The sequence below is a fragment of the Marmota flaviventris genome, chromosome 6 (assembly GCF_047511675.1).
Source record: "Marmota flaviventris isolate mMarFla1 chromosome 6, mMarFla1.hap1, whole genome shotgun sequence".
In the NCBI taxonomy this organism is placed as follows: Eukaryota; Metazoa; Chordata; class Mammalia; order Rodentia; family Sciuridae; genus Marmota; species Marmota flaviventris.
Window position 1 is genome coordinate 136,625,657 of NC_092503.1, and position 20,143 is coordinate 136,645,799.

The following is a 20,143-nucleotide window of genomic DNA, read 5'->3' on the forward strand; positions in this document are numbered from 1 at the left end:
AAGACAAAGTTTATCAACTTGAAAAGAATATAGTCAACACAGAAAAGATGCTTAAATCCCATGAGCAATCTATTCAAGAGATATGGGATGTCATAAAAAAAACCAAATTTGAGAGTCATCGGGATAGAAGAAGGCATAGAGATTCAAACCAAAGGAATGGACAACATATTAAATGAAATAATTCTAGAAAACTTCCCAGAGATGAAAGATGGAATGGATTGCCAAATCCTGGAAGCCTACAGGACCCCAAACATTCAAAACCGTAATAGACCAACTCCAAGACATATAATTATGAAGATAGCCAACATACATAACAAGGAGAGAATATTAAAAGCTATGAGAGAAAGGAGGCAGATTACATTCAGGGGTAAACCAATTAGGTTAATGACTGATTTTTCATCACAGACTTTGAAAGTGAGAAGATCCTGGAACAATGTATTTCAAACACTGAAAAATAATGGATTCCAACCAAGAATACTGTATCCAGCAAAATTAAGCTTCAGACTTGACAATGATACTAAAATATTTCATGATAAACAAAAGCTAAAAGAATTCGCAGCCAGAAAACCAGCACTGCAGAGCATTTTGAGCAAAATACTACAAGAAGAGGAATTGAAAAATAGTGCCCAAAACTAACAGTGGGAGGTATCTCAGTAAAGGGGGAGGAAAATAACCAAAAAGTAAAAACTAGCCAAACTAAAATAAATAAATAAATAAACATGACTGGAAGTACAAATCATATTTCAATTGTAACCTTAAATGTTAATGGCCTAAACTCACCAATCAAGAGACATAGGCTAGTAACCTGGATCAAAAAAAAAAAAAAAAAAAAAACCAAATCCAACAATATGCTGCCTTCAGGAGACTCATATGATAGGAAAAGACATACACAGGCTGAAGGTAAAAGGTTGGGAAAAATCATACCACTCACATGGCCCTCGGAAGCAAGCAGGAGTGGCCATACTCATATCGAATAAAATCAATTTCAAACCTAAGTTAATCAAAAGGGATAAAGAAGGACACTATATACTGTTAAAAGGAACCATCCACCAACAAGACATAACAATTATTAATTTGTATGCACCAAACAATGGAGCTGCAATGTTCATAAAACAAACTCTCATCAAGTTCAAGAGTCAAATAGACTACAACACAATAATTATGGGTGACTTCAACACACCGCTCTCGCCATTAGACAGATCCTCTAGACAAAAGCTGAATAAAGAAACTATAGAACTCAACAGCACAATCAATAACCTAGACTTAACCAACATATATAGAATATATCAACCATCATCAAGTGGATACATGTTCTTCTCAGCAGCACATGGATCCTACTCAAAGATAGACCATATATTATGCCATAGGGCAACTCTTAGTAAATATAAAGGTGTGGAGATAATACCATGCACCATATCTGATCATAATGGAATGAAACTGGAAATCAATGATAAAAGAAGGAAGGAAAAATCCTACATCACATGGAAAATGAACAATATGTTACTGAATGATCAATGGGTTACAGAAGACATAAAGGAGGAGATAAAAAAAATTCTTAGAGACAAATGACAATACAGACACAACATACCGGAATCTATGGGACACAATGAAAGCAGTTTTAAGAGGGAAATTCATTTCTTGGAGTTCTTTCCTCAAAAAAAGAAAAAACCAACAAATAAATGAACTCACACTACACCTCAAAAACCTAGAAAAGTAAGAGCAAAACAACAGCAAATGTAGTAGAAGACAAGAAATAATTAAAATTAGAGCAGAAATCAACGAAATTGAAACAAAAAAAAACATTGAAAAAATTGATAAAACTAAAAGTTGGTTCTTTGAAAAAATAAATAAGATCGACAGGCCCTTAGCCATGCTAACGAAGAGAAGAGAGAGAACTCAAATTACTCACATACGGGATGAGAAAGGCAATATCACAACAGACACTACAGAAATACAGAAGATAATTAGAAAGTATTTTGAAACCCTATATTCCAATAAAATAGAAGATAGTGAAGATATCGATAAATTTCTTAAGTCATACGATCTGCCCAGATTGAGTCAGGAAGACACACAATTTAAACAGACCAATAACAAAGGAAGAAATAGAAGAAGCCATCAAAAGACTACCAACCAAAAAAAGCCCTGGACTGGATGGGTATACAGCGGAGTTTTACAAAACCTTCAAAGAAGAATTAATACCAATACTTTTCAAGCTATTTCAAGAAATAGAAAAAGAAGGAGCTCTTCCAAATTCATTCTATGAGGCCAACATCACCCTGATCCCGAAACCAGACAAAGACACCTCAAAGAAAGAAAACTACAGACCAATATCTCTAATGAACTTGGATGCAAAAATTCTCAATAAAATCCTGGCAAATTGAATACAAAAGCATATCAAAAAAATTGTGCACCATGATCAAGTAGGATTCATCCCTGGGATGCAAGGCTGGTTCAATATACGGAAATCAATAAATGCTATTCACCACATCAATAGACTTAAAGATAAAAACCATATGATCATCTCGATAGATGCAGAAAAAGCATTCGACAAAGTACAGCATCCCTTTATGTTCAAAACACTAGAAAAACTAGGGATAACAGGAACTTAACTCAACATTGTAAAAGCTATATATGCTAAACCTCAGGCTAGCATCATGCTAAATGGAGAAAAACTGAAGGCATTCCCTCTAAAATCTGGAACAAGACAGGGATGCCCTCTATCACCACTTCTATTCAATTTAGTTCTTGAAATACTGGCCAGAGAAATTAGACAGACAAAAGAAATTAAAGGCATAAAAATAGGAAAAGAAGAACTTAAATTATCGCTATTTGCGGATGACATGATAATATATTTAACACACCCAAAAGGGTCTACAAAGAAACTGCTAGAGTTAATAAATGAATTCAGTAAAGTGGCAGGATATAAAATCAACATGCATAAATCAAAGGCATTCCTGTATATCAGCAACAAAACTTCTGAAATGGAAATGAGGAAAACCACTCCATTCACAATATCCTCAAAGAAGAAAAGATACTTGGGAATCAACCTAACAAAAGAGGTGAAAGATTTATACAATGAAAACTACAGACCCTAAAGAGAGAGATAGAAGAAGATCTTAGAAGATGGAAAAATGTACCCTGTTCATGGATAGCCAGAACTAACATCATCAAAATGGTGATATTACCCAAAGTTCGAAACAGGTTTAATGCGATGCCAATCAAAATCCCAACGACATTTCTTGTAGAAATAGATAAAGCAATCATGAAATTCATATGGAAAAACAAAAGACCCAGAATAGCAAAAGCAATTCTAAGCAGGAAGTGTGAATCTGGAGGTATAGCGATACCAGAGTTCAAACTGTACTACAAAGCAATAGTAACAAAAACAGCGTGGTACTGGTACCAAAACAGGCAGGTGGATCAATGGTACAGAATAGAGGACACAGAAACCAATCCACAAAATTACAACTTTCTTATATTTGATAAAGGGGCTAAAAGCATGCAATGGAGAAAGGATAGCATCTTCAACAAATGGTGCTGGGAAAACTGGAAATCCATATGCAACAAAATGAAACTGAATCCCTTTCTCTCGCCATGCACAAAAGTTAACTCAAAATGGATCAAGGAGCTAGATATCAAATCAGAGACACTGCATCTGATAGAAGAAAAAGTTGGCTACTATCTACATACTGTGGGGTTGGGCTCCAAATTCCTTAATAGGATGCCCATAGCCCAAGAGTTAATAGCAAGAATAAACAAATGGGACTTACTTAAACTAAAAAGGTTTTTCTCAGCAAGAGAAACAATAAGAGAGGTAAATAGGGAGCCTACATCCTGGGAACAAATTTTTACCCCTCACACTTCAGATAGAGCCCTAATATCCAGAATATACAAAGAACTCAAAAAATTAAACAATAAGATAACAAATAACCCAATCAACAAATGGGCCAAGGACCTGAACAGACACTTCACAGAGAAGAACATAAAATCAATCAACAAGTACATGAAAAAATGCTCACCATCTCTAGCAGTCAGAGAAATGCAAATCAAAACCACCCTAAGATAGCATCTCACTCCAGTAAGATTGGCAGCCATTTTGAAGTCAAACAACAATAAGTATTATCAAGGATGTGGGGAAAAGGGTACACTTGTACACTGTTGGTGGGACTGCAAATCGGTGAGGCCAATTTGGAGAGCAGTATGGAGATTCCTGGGAAAGCTGGGAATGGATCCACCATTTGACCCAGCTATCGCCCTTCTCGGACTATTCCCTGAGGATCTTAAAAGAGCTCACTATAGGGATACTGCCACATCAATGATCATAGCGGCACAATTCACAATAACTAGACTGTGGAACCAACCTAGATGCCCTTCAATAGATGAATGGATAAAAAAAAAAAATGTGGCATCTATACACAATGGAGTATTATGCAGCACGAAAAAATGACAAAATCATAGAATTTGCAGGGAAATGGATGGTATTAGAGCAGATTATGCTAAGGGAAGCTAGCCAATCCTTAAAAAAACAAATGCCAAATGTCTTCTTTGATATAAAGAGAGCAACTAAGAACAGAACAGGGAGGAAGAGCATGAGGAAAAGATTAACATTAAACAAAGACGAGTGGGGGGAGAGAAAGGGAGAGAGAAGGGAAAGCACATGGAAATGGTAGGAGACCCTTAATGTTACTCAAAATTACATATAAGAGGTTGTGAGGGGAAAGGGGGGGAACAAGGGAGAGAATTGAACAACAGCAGATGAGTTAGAGAGGGAAGATGGGAGGGGAGGGGAGGGGGATAGTAGGGGATAGGAAAGGTACCAGAATACAACAGTCACTAATATGCCATTATGTAAAAATGTGAGTGTGTAACTGATGTGATTCTGCAATTTGTATTTGGGGTAAAAATGGGAGTTCATAACCCAATTGAGTCAAATGTATGAAAGATGATATATCATGAGCTTTGTAATGTTTTGAACAACCAATAAAAAAAATCCCAGCAGCATTTCTCACAGAAATAGAAAAAGCAATCATGAAATTCATCTGAAAAAATAAAAGACCCAGAATAGCAAAAGCAATTCTAAGCAGGAAGAGTGAAACAGGCGGTATAGTGATACCAGATTTTAAACTATACTACAGAGCAATAGTAACAAAAACAGCATGGTACTGGTACCAAAACAGGTGGGTGGACCAATGGTACAGAATAGAGGACACAGAGACCATTCCACAAAATTACAACTACTTTATATTAGACAAAGTTGCTAAAAGAATGCAACGGAGAAAGGATAGCATCTTCAACAAATGGTGCTGGGAGAACTGGAAATACATATGCAACAAAATGAAATTGAATCCCTTTCTCTCACCATGCACAAAAGTTAACTCAAAATGGATCAAAGAGCTAGGAATCAATCCAGAAACTCTGCGTCTAATAGAAAACAAAGTTGGCTCTCCATCTCGTGGGGTCGGGCTCCAAATTCCTTAATAGGACACCTAAGCACAAGAACTCAAAAAATTAAACAATAAGAAAACAAATAACCCAATCGACAAATGGGCCAAGGGTCTGAAGAGACACTTCTCAGAGAATGATATACAATCAATCAACAAATACATGAAAAAATGCTCATTCACTTTCTTGACCCTTAGTTGCTTTATCTGGCACCTCCTTTAACACTTATAACATACTTCTTTGAGTTACCATTGGTGTTCCTGTTTGAAATTTGCAGAGGCTGACCATAGCTCCTTGAGGACAGACCCACTTCTTATTCATCTTTGTATTGATTTGGATCCTGGTAATTTAACTAAAATATGAAGCATACCATGAAAAGTGCTATAATAACCCTTGTTATCAGGAGAGTTCTCCCAGGAGATAGTATTGAGCATGGCTGTTATTAGTGAATTGTTTCTCTGACATAAAATATCAACCTTTCAATTACAATGTGTAAGAGTTTAATTTTTTTTTTTGTAAAAGATTAAGGACTAGACCTAAATTACAGAGCATAGCAATGTTCCCTAGAGATTGCTTGAGCCTACATCTGTTGGTAATAAATAGCATTGCCCAGCTGGGAATTGTTGAGGCCCATGACATCAACTACATTATGATCACTGTGAAATATTCTCTATGTACCTGAAAGGGTCACTCTCTTATGGATTAAGAAAAGCTAACACCTAGGACAGTTGGCAGCCTGTATTTATGTAATTGTGGCCTCTATAAGTTCTTACAGTTCCCAGAATTATTCTCATCACAGTGCTTGTGAATTTTCTTCTTTCAGAAAACTCAAAATTATTTCATGAAAGTCCTAGCAGAGTATAACGGGAGAGTGTGACAGGTCAACTCCCTGGTCAGAAAGCTCCCAACCATACTTTATCTCTTCTCAATTACTGTCGCACAAATGACACTTTACCCACAAGTTAGACACCTGTGTGACCCTTTGACTCCCATGTCTGCAGATTCCCAGGTGTCTCAACCACTACCCATCCTCACCCCATCATGAAATATCCCATTTTTGCTGTTGGCATATGATAATATCGTATTCAACCTCACATTTTGGTCACAGTTCATTTTAGAATTTTAATCTGATCAGGTTGCTTTCTATCTCTTTTTTAAAAATTTTCTTCTAATTGATTATACATGACAGTAGAATGCATTTTGACACATTATACATAAATTGAGTATAACTTCTCATTCTTCTGGTGGTACATGATGTAGGATCACACTGGTTGTGTACTCATATATGCACATAGGTTTTTAGTGTCTGATTCATTCTGCTATCCTTCTTTCCCCCATATCCCTCCCCGTCCTTTCACTGCCATCTGTCTAATCTGAAATTTCTCTATTCTTCCCCCATCCCCTTCCCCCATTGTGAATTAGCATCCACATGTTAGAGAAAACATTCAGCCTTTAGCTTTGGGGTATTGGCTTATTTATTTAGCATATTCTCCTGTTCCATCCATTTACCCACAGATGCCATGATTTCATTCTTCTTTAAGGCAAATATTCAATTGTGTGTATATACCACACTTTCTTTATCCATTAATCTGTTGAAGGGCACCTAGGTTCATTCCATAATTTAGCTAATAAGAATTGAGCTGCTGTAAACATTGATGTGGCTGCATCACTGTAGTATGCTGATTTTAAGCCTTTTAGGTATAAACTGAGGAGTACAATTGCTGGGTCAAATAATGGTTGCATTCTAAGTTTTCTGAGGAATATCTATTTGGCTTTCCACAATGGATGCACCAATTTGCAGTCCCATAAGCAATGTGTACATTTTCCTCCACATCCTTGCCAACATATTGTTGCTTGTGTCCTTCATAATTGCCATTCTGACTGGAATGAGATGAAATCTTAGAATAGTTTTGATTTTCATTTCTCTAATTGCTAGAAATATTGAACATTTTTGCATATATTTGCTGATCAATTGTATTTCTTCTGTGAAATGTCTGTTCAGTTCCTTAGATGATTTGTTGATGGGGTTGTTTGCTTTTTGGTGTTAAGTTTTTTTGAGTTCTTTATATAGCATGAAGGTTAATATGGGCTGGGCGTGTGGCTCAGTGCTTAAGTGCACCTGAGATCAAAAACCTTGGTAAAAGAACAAAACAAAATGAAACAAACAAACTAACTAACAAAGCCACATAGAAACCTAGATTCTGTTTTTATATCCAGAGGATTAAATTATCATTTTTGAAAACACTGCAAATAATTCCTCTTAATTATAGTCAGCATAATTACACATACACTTCCCTTTAGGACATTTGTCCTTCACAAACCTGCAACCTTCTTAGACTCTCTGCAACTTGTTTAAACCTTTAGCTTTTGAGCTTTTTGCTTATTTCTCTTCCCATTTTGAAACAATCCAGTCATTTTAATTTAAGGCAAACATCATAGCTTATATACAAAAATCTTTCCTCATTAATAAACACTTTCTAAAAGATATATCCTCATCCTTTTAACTTTCTTTGTATTTTTCCCCTCAACATTTTGTTTGAAATAAGAGAAAAGGTTTGTTCCGCCTTTTTTCCCTCTCTTAAATTTAAATTTACAGGTTGAAACAAACCATATAAATATTTAAAATTTAGAGAAATTCCTACTTTTTAATAAGATACAATACCACATTTTTCAATATTTTCATCAAAATGCATGTTAAGGCTTAAGGTCTTTCTCCCTTTGTCTTTCTTTCTGTATAAAATTGCAGATGTTAATTCAAACATTAACTCTTAAAAGCCATTTTTATTGAAATTAGGGACACTATCCACTAAGCACACATCCCAGCCCTTTTTTATTTTATTTAGAGACAAGGTCTCAGTAAGTTGTTTAGGTTCTTGCTAAATTGCTAAGGCTGGCTTTGAACTTGCAATCCTTCTGCCTCAGCTTCCATAGCCACTTGTATTACAGGCAGGTGCCTCTGTACTCAGTAAAGCTTTATTTTTAAGTAAATATCCAGGGAAGAGCAAATGTAAGTTGTTTTCCTATCTATCAATATTTTATAAAAATACATTTAATAGATATTATTATCATGAAATTAAGACTACTTGAATTTACATTTAGCAATTGATTTGTCATTGTTGTAATATATAAACGATTCAGATGTTTCATCCCCATTTATAAACTTTTACTTTCTTATATTTACCTAATTTGCCCATTTTTAAATTACTATGAAAACCAAGATATCAGACCAGCATAGTTAACAAATTATTTCTTTGTCAAACCTAGAAGTTTATATTTAAAAGAGAAAGCAATGGACATTGCATCTTAAACACCTAACAGAGATAAATATAATCCCGAATGGCCAGCAATCTGGGAAAAAATGTTAACAATTTTAGACATTTTATTAACTTATTTATTTATTGGAGAGGGGTACCAGGGAGTGAACTCAATGGCACTTGGCCACTGAGCCACATCTCCAGCCCTACTTTCTTATTTGAGACAGCATCTCCCTGAGTTGCTTAGTGTCTTGATTTTGCTATGGCTGATTTTGAACTCAAAACCTCCTGCCTCAATTTCTGGAGCTACTGGGATTACAGGTGTGAGCCACTGCTCCTGGCTAATTTTAGACATTCTGAATTTTATCTTACCAACTTATTTAAATTATCTAATTTTTGAGATGTCTACTTACAATGAATTCTACTTATGAGAGAATAATATGGTAATATATACTTATTGACTTACAAAATGAGAGTTGAATAAAAATTATATTCACGAGAAACTGAATCAAGCCAGGGTCATTTGTTCATATGACTATTGTCATTTGGATATGGAATGTTCCTCAAATGCTTATGTGTCTGTTGACTCCATTTGACCAATTTGCACCAGTTGTATTTATAATGATAGATTTAACAGCACTACAAAACTTATTTTGTTGTTGTTGTTCTTGATGGAGATTACGATGCCTTGAATTGGGTAGGGGATTCTGTACTTAGAAAGTAAGAGCTCTAAGTACCTTTCTACATTTTCTTTTCCTTTTTAAAATTATTATTCAAAATTCCTCTTCAGTTTTATTCAAGGGAACATGTAGTGTTGTACAATCATGCTCTGGTGCTCTAGTTGTTTACAGGATATTCTAAAATAAAAGGACTCTGGAAGGTTTTCATTGAGTATAACCTGCCATAATATGATGCAAACTATGCTTCTCTATGATAAGTATAATATAGTCATATACCATGCAGCCTATACAATAAAGTCATTTAGTCTAACACAGTTGACCCTAATTTTTGACACTTCCATTGTTTAAAAATACACATGGGAATAAAACCCTATATGCTTACAATTCACCTAGAGCACTTTAAAAACAACTGATTTTTTGTTTTGGATTCTTAACATATATATTATTCTCATTTAGTACCCTCTTTATACAGAATCTCATAACTCCTTCATTTTTGTAATAACATTTAATTTCCTTATTTTCCATATACTGGCCCTGCTAAAATAGAATATAACATCTTTCATATGATAGGAACCAACAAAGAAATTTTTCTTTAACTCCCTCTTTACATTTTATGGTAAGTAGTCAGTGGAAAATGCATTTATAGATCATTTCTAGGCAAATTGTGAAGCTAATGACGGACTTGTTTCTATCTATATGAAGTCTCTTTGTTTTATTAGCAATGGACAAAGTTACTATTCTGTATTTAGTTGCATACATACTACAGAGATCATATATGATCAAATTATTTATTACTGCACTATAGCATGTAGAATATAATCACAAATTGTAAAGATTTTAAGGCCTAGTCAAAAGACAAATAATAAAAATGATTACTAAATAAGCAATGCAACTATCATTGGCAGTTATTGTGAAAGTTCAAAGATTTACATCTGATTATGAAAAATGGGAAAATGTCTTGAAGAAGATAACATTTGAACAGAACTTTAAAGGACTAATGGCATTTAACTGTTTGGGTTGGAGGTAGAGAAATGCAACACCACCAGGCAAGGTGTCCTAGCTGCAAGGGGGCTACATGGTAGTTCAAAGCTATTCAACTGTGCAATCTGGTTGTCATAAACACTGTATAAATTGGGAAAACACTTTAAACAGCAGGTGTCAAAGGACCATGACTCTGTCTCCTTGTGTTCCTATTATCTATTGCAATGCAGAACATATATGGTGAATGGTGAATGGTAATGAGAGACCAAATTAAAATATGCATTAAAGGTTTTTTCTTTTAGTTATAGATGGACATAATATTTTTATTTTATTTATTTTATTTTTTATGTGGTGTTGAGGGTCTAACCCAATGCCTCACATGTGCTAGACAATTGCTGAACAACTGAGACACACCTCCAGACTAAAATTTGTTTTCTCTTTAAACTAGAATGGTAGTAACAGTATATACCAGCATTTATTATTATTGAGGCATTCAGGCTAAGGCAGCTGTGTGACAAGTTTGAAGTTCCAGAAAAGCAGGAATTGCATGTGGAATGAGTGGGAAATGTGTTTGGGGCCATCTAAGGGAAAGTTTGCAAGCTATCATATGGCCTCTGTACTGCACACATCCTAAGTACAACAGGGAATCAGGACAGTCTATTGGCCATGACCTAGTTCTGTGGTACAAATGAGTGGGCAGTATGGGGACAGCTCAGTGTGGTGCATCATGGGATCACACTTGCAAGTTGTTTAGAAGGCTTAAGACTCTGCCCTCATTTTTCTACTTGGTGTTCACCTAAAGGCCCATCCTTGTGAACTGTAAAGGGAATTGGGGGACATGGAAAGATGGAAATTCTCCATGGAGGGGAATTACAACGCTTAGGGACATGAGAACCTGCCACAGAACAGAAGAGTGTTGGTTCTGTTATGCCTGATGAAGAAAAGGAAGGGGTGGTCAGCACAGAACTTTGGTGACCATGATGTGCAGTCAAACACTTCATCTATGTCAGCTGCTGCAGCCTCAGTGCCTTCTTCATTCACCTCCACGACACTCTTGTGCACAACTTTGGATAGACACAGGTCTGTCTCAGTTGACATTCCAGAGAAATCAGCCTGGCCATGTTGGAAGGCATCAACCATTCCCAAACGCTGAAGCACAGACTGCATGTCGTAATCCTCCTGCAGTTTAAATCTCGAAAGGAGAACTTCTAATCCAATATTCTGCAAAGAGGCTGCCTTGGTCCAGGCTATGAATTTCTCAAAAGTAAGGTTATTTTCCACCTGAAAGACCAGAATCACAGGTTCATATTCAGACTATGGCACGTATCTATGGACACACACACACAGACATTTCCTTGAACATTCAATGTTGACTGCCCACACAGGATGGTTAGCTCCTTCAGCTGCCCAGAAGCTTGTGAGAGCTCTGACTTGTCCACCACCCCACGTGCAATCCCATATGTGATTTCCCTGCAGGAAGACTGTGGCTGCCCCTCCTTATCCATCCACTAGCAAAACATGTTTATTTGTGAAAAGCCTCTAGATGTGTCAGTGGTGCTTTTCTAATGGTATTTATTGGTTTGAAGGAGGCTTAGTTTTAACACAATAAACCATTGCTAGCAAGCAAAAGAGACTGGGAAAGGAAGGGCTCTCAGTGTGAGCCTCTCCAGGACAGGGACATCTGTCTAAGGTGGAATGCGACGCTGTTTGTGGAAACTCATCATCACAGTTAGGGACCTGAAGAGAGGGAAAGCCTATGGGAGCTGCTCTGTACAGAGACCCTTTAGGTCATCACAGTGCACTGTCACCCTTGAGAGGACTGTTAACTCTCTTGCAATAAGGATCATACCACAAGGAATCAAGGAGGACAGGACTGGGCCATTTGGGCTTTGGGTTGGAGATACTGTGAAAGAAAGGCACAGGGTGTACCCAATTCTTCCCACTGAATTTCTGAGTTCACAGGTGTGCAGCCCCTCCTGACTCACCACACTAAGGTCCTCATCTGGGAGCAGGATGATCATGCTCAGTGTCTTGCCAGCGTAGGGCAGTTCCACCAACTTTGTCTGGAACTCACTGATGTAGATGTAGTTAAAATTGTCTTCCTGCCACATCATCTGTACTGTCCTTTCCTCCTCCTGAGAAGAATGACTACATGAGCACAATATTTATAACAGTATGAAAAGGGGCAAAAAAGATATGTGTGTGTGTGTGTGTGTATATATATCTTCTTTTTGCTTTCTATGTAAGCAGCTTATGTCTATAGGAAGATATTTGTGTCCAGAATGATATTAAACCAATACATGTATGAGAGTTCATCAGAGGCAGTTAGAGTGCTAATAGGATATAAAACATAATAGACAGCAAGTATTATTTATGTGCATCATTTTTTTTTCAATGAGTTTATAATTCATTAAAAGAGATTATAAGTTTGAAATTATGATTAACCACATATACCTTTACAAATTTAAATTTTCTATTCAATTTTTTCATCAGAATAGCATAATTTTTGAAAGTCTCTCCCTACCTGGTTTACTTTGAAAGCCATTTCTTCCGTGCATGATTTGTCAAATGGCTTGTCCCACATTCCTTGGAAGTAGATGGCATTGACAAGAACCAGCCTGACCAGCTCATCAATCGAGTTCACTGGTAGCATCTCTGGAATTTTACCTTTCAAGACAAGCACAAACTCTATCAGTTGGTTCTTCTGAATATGTGGTGAATATTCATGACACAATGTCTTGGAGATCCAAACATTCTGTTTTCAAATGTGCTGAGTTTGGATGATAGGTATAAAAGTAAAAAATCCCAGCTATGAGTGGTATTCATGATGACAGACATTGGAATAGCTACCAAGTTGATGATGGTGAAAGACTTCTAAGTCACTGTAGGAAAGCAGGTTGGTACAAAGCAGAAATTTGACAACAGGTTGGAGAAGAAGACAAGCAGCAAAGGAGAGAGGGGCTGGGTAGGAGCTGACATTACCTGCTGTGGGTAAGAGCAGTGTCAGGTCTAAGGCCCTATGGTCAGGTCCAGTTCTAACATTGTACAGCTACCTGGCAACATTCCAGAGGCAGCCGGAATTGAATAGCTCCAGAGCAGGGACATAGGAGGAGTTTCTGGAGACTACAGAAGAGATTTTATGATTGCACCCTCCTGGTGCCTGGAATCCCTGGAACAGATAATGATTTGGGTAGGTGAAGGTATGTCCTTCTTTCCCTGTATATCAAGTGCTATGGTTCCAAGGAACTAAGAGCATCCCTGCTAATTTGCTGCCTCTAGAGGGCACAAGAAGAAAAGATTCCAAGAAGAAATAGTGGAATGTACTTCCTCTATTTTTTACTATCTCATTTGTTAGCTGAAATAGGGACATTCCTAGTGGTGTGTTAGTGCCTGAATAGTTCAAACATCAAACCATTATTGATCTTGAGAACCAAGGTTAGAGCTTTTCATACTCTAAAACAGAAATGAGTATGTTTTAACCTCACAAGCAGGGTGTTTTCAATCTGTGGAATGGATCAGTTCTCAGAGAGGCTCTGTAGTTGACTAATCAAATCTAGGCTTCTCAAGTCTTATGAAGGGCACTTAAATGAGAGATAGGAAAAAAGAAGTAGGAGAAGTCATCTTAACATGTAAAAGTGGCAGAAGTGAAGTCCAAACTGCCTCCAGGAAGAAGAGGGCCAAGGGCATGACTTGGGAAGATCTGGCCATTGATCTGTTCCCATAGATGAGAATCACCTGCTGTGTGAACAATACAGGCCAGTGACATGTAAAGTATTATATGGGAAATCTGACCTATGAGTTTCTTTTTATACTTGCATTAGCCACTCTGGCCCTGGAACAACCAACAGCATTAATTGTCTGGGTTTGAAAACCTGAGCATTGATCAGATCTTCTATGAGACACTAAGGTTCACAGGCACCAAGCGGCTCAGCCAGGCAACCTTGCTCTGATGGTTCTGCAACACTACTGACAATAGCAGTGGTGAGGAGAGGTAGAGGAGAGAAGAGAGGAGAACAGATGTGGGGTGGGAAGAGAATGAAATAACTGATGATTCTGACCTTTCGTTTCTTTTGAGACCCAAGCATTTATATGCTCCCTGGACTTCTCTGAATCTTTGATAAAGGACAGCAACTCCAGCTCCGAGTGGTAGAACTGAAGACAGGACTCCTTAAATGTCTTTGGAGAGAAATAGTTCAGGTGGCCAGGTTGCTCAATAAAATGACAGTGAGCTTCAAAGCATTCTGAATGCTAGCTTTAGGCTTTTCTTAAAATTAAAAACATGATCAAATCTTAAGCTACTTGATGGTGAAACATTTTAGTTTGTAAGAGATATTTTCTGAGCCCTGAAAAATCAGAGTTAATAAATGATATTTGAGACATTGCGTAAATTGAAATGATATGTTATGATTGTAGAATTGGGTTTTTACTAAAAATAGTTTACTGTGAGTTTCTCAAGTTCTCTCAAATATTGTTCTTTTGTTTTTGCTCATTTTTTTAGTATTGGGGATTGAGCTCAGGTCCTTGAGCATGCTAGGCAAATGCTGTACCACTGAGCTATGTCCCAAGGCAGTTCATTTTGTTCTTGAGACCAGGGTGTAACTAGGTTGTCCAAGCTAGTCTCTAACTCTCCATCCTCTTGCCACAGCCTCCCAAATATGCCATACTTCCTGGTCTCTAGAGTCTCTTTTCTGTGTTGTATATCACCAGGTATTATAAATAAAACTTTTGTTCTTCTGCTGATTCAACTTACTGAGAAGAAATCACAGTTCTTTTCTCCAAAGAGCCTGTTGGCTGTTGTAAGCAAGTACTTTGACCCAGGGTTGTTAACTTGGTTGAGAAGCATCTGGAAGCCCTCATGGATGTCTTCCTCTGTGTTTAAAGACAGTGCCTATGAAGGAATGCAACAAAATTCTCTCAGTTTTGCTGTTGATCTCCACAATAATTTGCAAGCTTTTTTTCCTCAAATACTGCATAAATTTATCCTTTGAGAGGAAGTTGATTGTCAGTGAAAAGTGACACTGGTGGGATAGGTGGAGAGAGGGGCCAGGAAACTCCTGAGTAAAAATACGGGTTTGGCACCTGCACAGAGCTCTCTGCATAGTTTATAGATGAACAATAGAAAAAAAATGAAAGGGGCAAGAGAGGTTCAGATAAGGGACTATTGGTAAGTACTGCATCCTATGGACACCATAAATTTGTCAGAAATAGAGAGTAACTTGTCTCTATTTATGTACAAAGTAATGCAGTTCAAATATTAAAATAACTTGCCTCTATTTATTTACAAAGAAGATGCAGTTCAAAAAACTAAAAATCCAAACAAACATTTGGACAGGAATGCAATCATCATCATAATATTTAAAAGGAAATAAGAGTAAAAAATGAGCAATATTATTAATAAGAATAAATCAGTTCTTGAACCCTGCACTAAAGGAACATTCAACCCAGGGGCAACTAAAACAAATCAAAACCCAGAAATACATAAAAATGACAGGGAACACAAATCATATATCAATAATAATCCTGAATGTTAATGGCCTAAACTCATCAATGAAAAGATGTAGATTGGCAGATTGGATTAAAAAGCAAGCCCCAACAATATGCTGTCCTCAAGAGATTCACCTTATGGACAAAGATCCACAGGCTGAAGGTGAAAGGATGGGAAAAAAGCTTATCACTCATGGATTCATAAAAAAGCAGGGGTTTCCATTCTCATCTCAGATAATTATGGCATTTTTCAGTAAATGGATGGAGTTGGAGAATATCATGATAGGCAAAACAATCCAATCCCCCCAAAATCAAAGTTTGAATGTTTTCTCTAATATGAAGATGCTAATTCACAATAAGGCAGGGGGCACTAGAGAAGAATAGTGGTTACAACCTACAACCTTAGGTTATGTAGAGGGAAGTGATGGAAGGGAGGGGATTGGATGTGGGGATAGGAAAGATAGTAGAATAAAACAGACATTATTACTTTATGTGTATATGTGACTGAATAACCAATATGCTTCTACAACATTTACACTCAGAAAAATGAGAAATTATATCTCATCTATGTATGCTATATCAAAGTGAATAAATGCATTCTACTGTCATGTACAATTAAAACAAATTAAAAATTAATTAAAAAATAAGCCCAGTACCCTAGAGAAAGATAATATATGTATATTATATGATGCTTTATATTTTAATAAAGGTGTCATATTATGTCACAAGAAGGGTTTCATTTGACTCTGAAATACACAAATGACACAATTTATATTCAATGATGTTAGTGATGGAAATAAAAAATCAACAACACTACAAATAAAATACCAACAACATGGAAATTAACCTACTAACTAATTATTAAAAAGAATTACTAAAGAAATAACTCTCCTATGTATCAATCAAATAACTAACATCTTGTCTATTTTTCTCTTTCGGATTACTCAGCACGAGCTTTTGACATTGTATAAATAAGTGACAGAACAGCACAACTTTGGGACACAATCTTAAATGACAGTATTGAAAAAAGCTATAAAACTAATTTTTCTAGAATTTGTAAAATTACTTCCATTTCCCAAATAATTAAATTTAACAACATATATTTTCTCAGTCTTCCAGTTGGTCAAAATACCTGCTTTCTTTGGTAAATATTAGCCAGAAGATAACAAGAAAAGGCTTATCACCTGGTAAAGATGTACAACCAAATTGCCAAACCTTTGTATCAGCTGGATTGCCCTCTACTGGACTATATAAGGCATTCAGCTAAGAGGTCAATGAGACTTAGTTTGACAAGTTAATTCAACAGGAAAAAATATAAACATCTTATATCCCACACAAACTGAAGTTTCCTGAAGAAGTTAAAAACAAAAAGACCTTTTACTAAATAAATTTTTACCATGAAAGAAATTGGCAGAATGCCAATTCCAGAAGTAACCAATTTGAATCATTTTGAAAAGTGGTAATACAGGTTTATGTAGTTTCAGTCTTTTCAACCTTGGAGGCAGATCTGGAACAACAGTAGTAACAGGCAGGAGCAACAGGCATAACGTAATGGCAATCTTTTGTGAATATTTGGGTATTAATATAATCATATTTTTGTTAGTCTATTCACTCTACAGATGTTTTCTTATGCATAAACATGAGTCACAGTGGACATTTGCTAAGTAGCTCATATCTGTTAAGTCTCTTTTCACAGCAAGCATTAGAAATTCTTGGAGCCATTTCCCCCTGTGAAACACCATTTTGAGTAGCAAGTTGTTTTTCCTCTGTGGCTCATGCCCAGGCCTGAGATTTGCAGTAATGTAGGACCAATTTACCATCACTGCCCAAACATCCCTCATCTGGGGGATAGAAATGGACTATTTCCCATAAGTGAACAACTGTTCCAAGGCCACAAGTTTAAGGAACTTGTTGATGAGGTGAATGAGTCCTTGCATGGTTCAGGTTCTCTCTACAACCCACATTTTGTTTTCATTATAGGGATGCCCCGTACATAGCCTTTAGTAGGATGTCCATTTTTATCTTGTTGTCACAGGAAGGCTCCTCTCCCTGACAAGACTGAAACAGAAGGAGGGGGCAGTGGAGTGGCTGTACCTGGGGAGACATCCCTAAGTCCTTCATGCCAGCAGCAGCAGTTGAAGAGAGTTTCCACACTGACCTTGACAATTCTCAATGAGGTAAACACTAAAAATGTTTCTTTTCTTCTAAAGAATGATTCTCAATAATTATTTAATTTAGAAAATAATATGAATGTTGTATTATCAAACCAAAAATATGATAAAAAATAGCTAAACACAATCAATTATCTTAATGTTACAAAGGAAATAATGATATAACAAAACTCCTAATGCACAATTTTAGAAAAGGGTGAGAAAAAATTCTGAGGAGTTTAGAGAAAAGCACAAAATGCTCAATTAGTTCAAGAACTGATCCTTTCAAAAAAAGCACATGTATCTACCAATATAGGGAGACATTGTAAGAAAAAAAATTACAAATACAAGGAATGTTATTAATGAAAAAGAGACTACACAGTAACCCCTGCAAGCAAGCCCCACAACATCTCACTGGAGGAAACTCCTCAGCTCTCTCCCTCCTTTCCTTCTGTACCCCCTCCCTGAAATGGTCCAGGCTCACCCCTCCTTCCTCAAAAGTTCTGAAAAAACTCAAGGAGGGGATAGGAGACAAGCCTTGCAGACCAGTCCCTCCTTCTCGTTGACAGGAAAGCTTACCCGAGCCATCTGGTCTTTGGTGTTCCCCTTTGCCCCCAGGAGCACCATGGCCAAGGCAGAGGAGATGCTCAGGGGAGAAAAAAACACATTTTGTGAAGGTCTGTCTTGACACAGCATCTTCAAAACCTGGATGGCAAAGGTGCCATTTGCTTTTGAAAGAGAATCCATGATTCAGGGTCTGGGGGCAAAGAAGACAGAGAAACACAATGAAATGGGGCTGAGGACACTGTGTGTGTTCTCTGCTTGGCTTTCACTTTTCTTGTGAATTCAGAAAATTTCAGAGTACCAGTGAAAGCCATGGGAGTAGATTAGACATGTGAGGAAGGGGCTGGTGTCTGTAGAACATTAAACTGTTTAGGAAAGGAAGAGCAGAAAAGCATGCTGAGGAGAACAGAAGTTGACAGGTCAAAGAAAGAAGAGTGAGTAGTCAAAGCCAGAACAAGGTGGTGCTGCTTGAAGCCAGAGACAGTGGAGGGTAAACACCATGGGGCAGCTCTATGCAGTAAGACCCTCCCTCACCAGGGGAGGGCCTTAGATCCTGGGAATTGGAATTCCTGGCTTCCAATCAGCAAATCACCCTTACAACTTCCCAGTTCTCAAAGATTCCCCCAAACCTATGTCCAAGCCTGCCTCAGCTCCCTCCCAAATCATTCTATCCCACTCCACTTCTCCAGCCTCTGTCATCCTGTGCCTAGTACAAACCACATGTCTCCTCTGCAGACCCTCTGAACTCCCTGACCCTGAGATCCCCAGTACTATCAGCCCCTGTTCACTAAAATGCAAATCAAGTTGGCTGGGGAGCCTCAGATCATAGGCTCCCCCACATCAGGAACCCAGATGGATAGACACACAGAATACTGAAAGGGAAGTGCTATCTTGATCCTATGAACCCTCCCTTAAATTGGTAGTGGCCCTAAGGATAAGCTCAAAATGTGTTTTGTAAATGGCATCTCACCTGCCTGGCCCTATCCATTGCTGTATTTCTCCTCTGTCACAACCTCCACCTCTATCCACCCTGACCCCCCCCCCCCATCACCTCTGAGCCTTGGCAAACAGTGATGTCCAACTTAAAAGGCTCCCTACTCCATCCCTGTCACCAGGCTCCAATCACTCATTGCTGTCTCCTAGGCTCAGCACCAGGAGGCCTCTGATGTCCTAGTCTAGAGCTCCCTCCTCCCCCCAACCTGACTCATCCCTCCTTATTGTAATTCCTTGTCTCATTGATTGTTGGGCCCACAAGACTGGCTGCTCTCTGCAGGAAAGTTGCCTGGCATCCTGATTCTAAGCACCTGCAAACATGCCCAGGAAACAGCAAGAGCTCTATCAATTAGGGGGAAATCTCAGATAAATAAAGGGTGCTTTGGTTTAGAATTGGATACTAGAGATTTTAAAAGCACAGAGAAAGTTAAGGCTCCCTAAGGAGAGAGGAGAGGTGAGAAAATAAGGCCAGTAGGTGGGAATGGTGTTGGAGCACAAACACCCATTATGGTGAGGTCCAGGGCCAGCCACGGGCAGCCAAGAGGCAAGCAGAGAAGCCAGGAGGCTGTGCAGCATCTTTGCCTTCTTGAAATCT

General features: G+C 37.7%; 1 protein-coding gene across 2 annotated transcripts; it reads right to left on the reverse strand.

Moving 5' to 3' along the window:
* Nucleotides 1–11,236: 11,236 nt before the first annotated feature.
* LOC114107405 (serpin B9-like) lies at nucleotides 11,237–18,738 on the reverse strand. 2 transcript variants are annotated; one of them, XM_027954823.2, is made up of 6 exons: nucleotides 18,571–18,738; nucleotides 15,108–15,245; nucleotides 14,416–14,533; nucleotides 12,882–13,024; nucleotides 12,343–12,489; nucleotides 11,237–11,638 (listed from the first exon to the last, which is right to left on the reverse strand). In XM_027954823.2, exons 1-6 carry the CDS (start codon nucleotides 18,736–18,738, stop codon nucleotides 11,237–11,239), a joined length of 1,116 nt encoding a protein of 371 aa, XP_027810624.1. The 2 variants fall into 2 exon arrangements, with proteins under 2 accessions (XP_027810624.1, XP_027810623.1); XM_027954822.2 differs by having other exon boundaries at nucleotides 12,343–12,492.
* Nucleotides 18,739–20,143: the final 1,405 nt, after the last annotated feature.

Bases quoted from the DNA above. Each gene is read 5' to 3' on its own strand.
- LOC114107405 (XM_027954822.2), bottom strand. From the start codon at position 18,738: ATGGATTCTCTTTCAAAAGCAAATGGCACCTTTGCCATCCAGGTTTTG. The intron at 13,025-14,415 runs GTCAGAATCATC...TTGTCTTGAAAG, and splicing joins GGTCTCAAAAGAAACGAAAG to GTAAAATTCCAGAGATGCTA. The intron at 11,639-12,342 runs GTGAGTCAGGAG...CTGGTCTTTCAG, and splicing joins CAGATGAGGACCTTAGTGTG to GTGGAAAATAACCTTACTTT.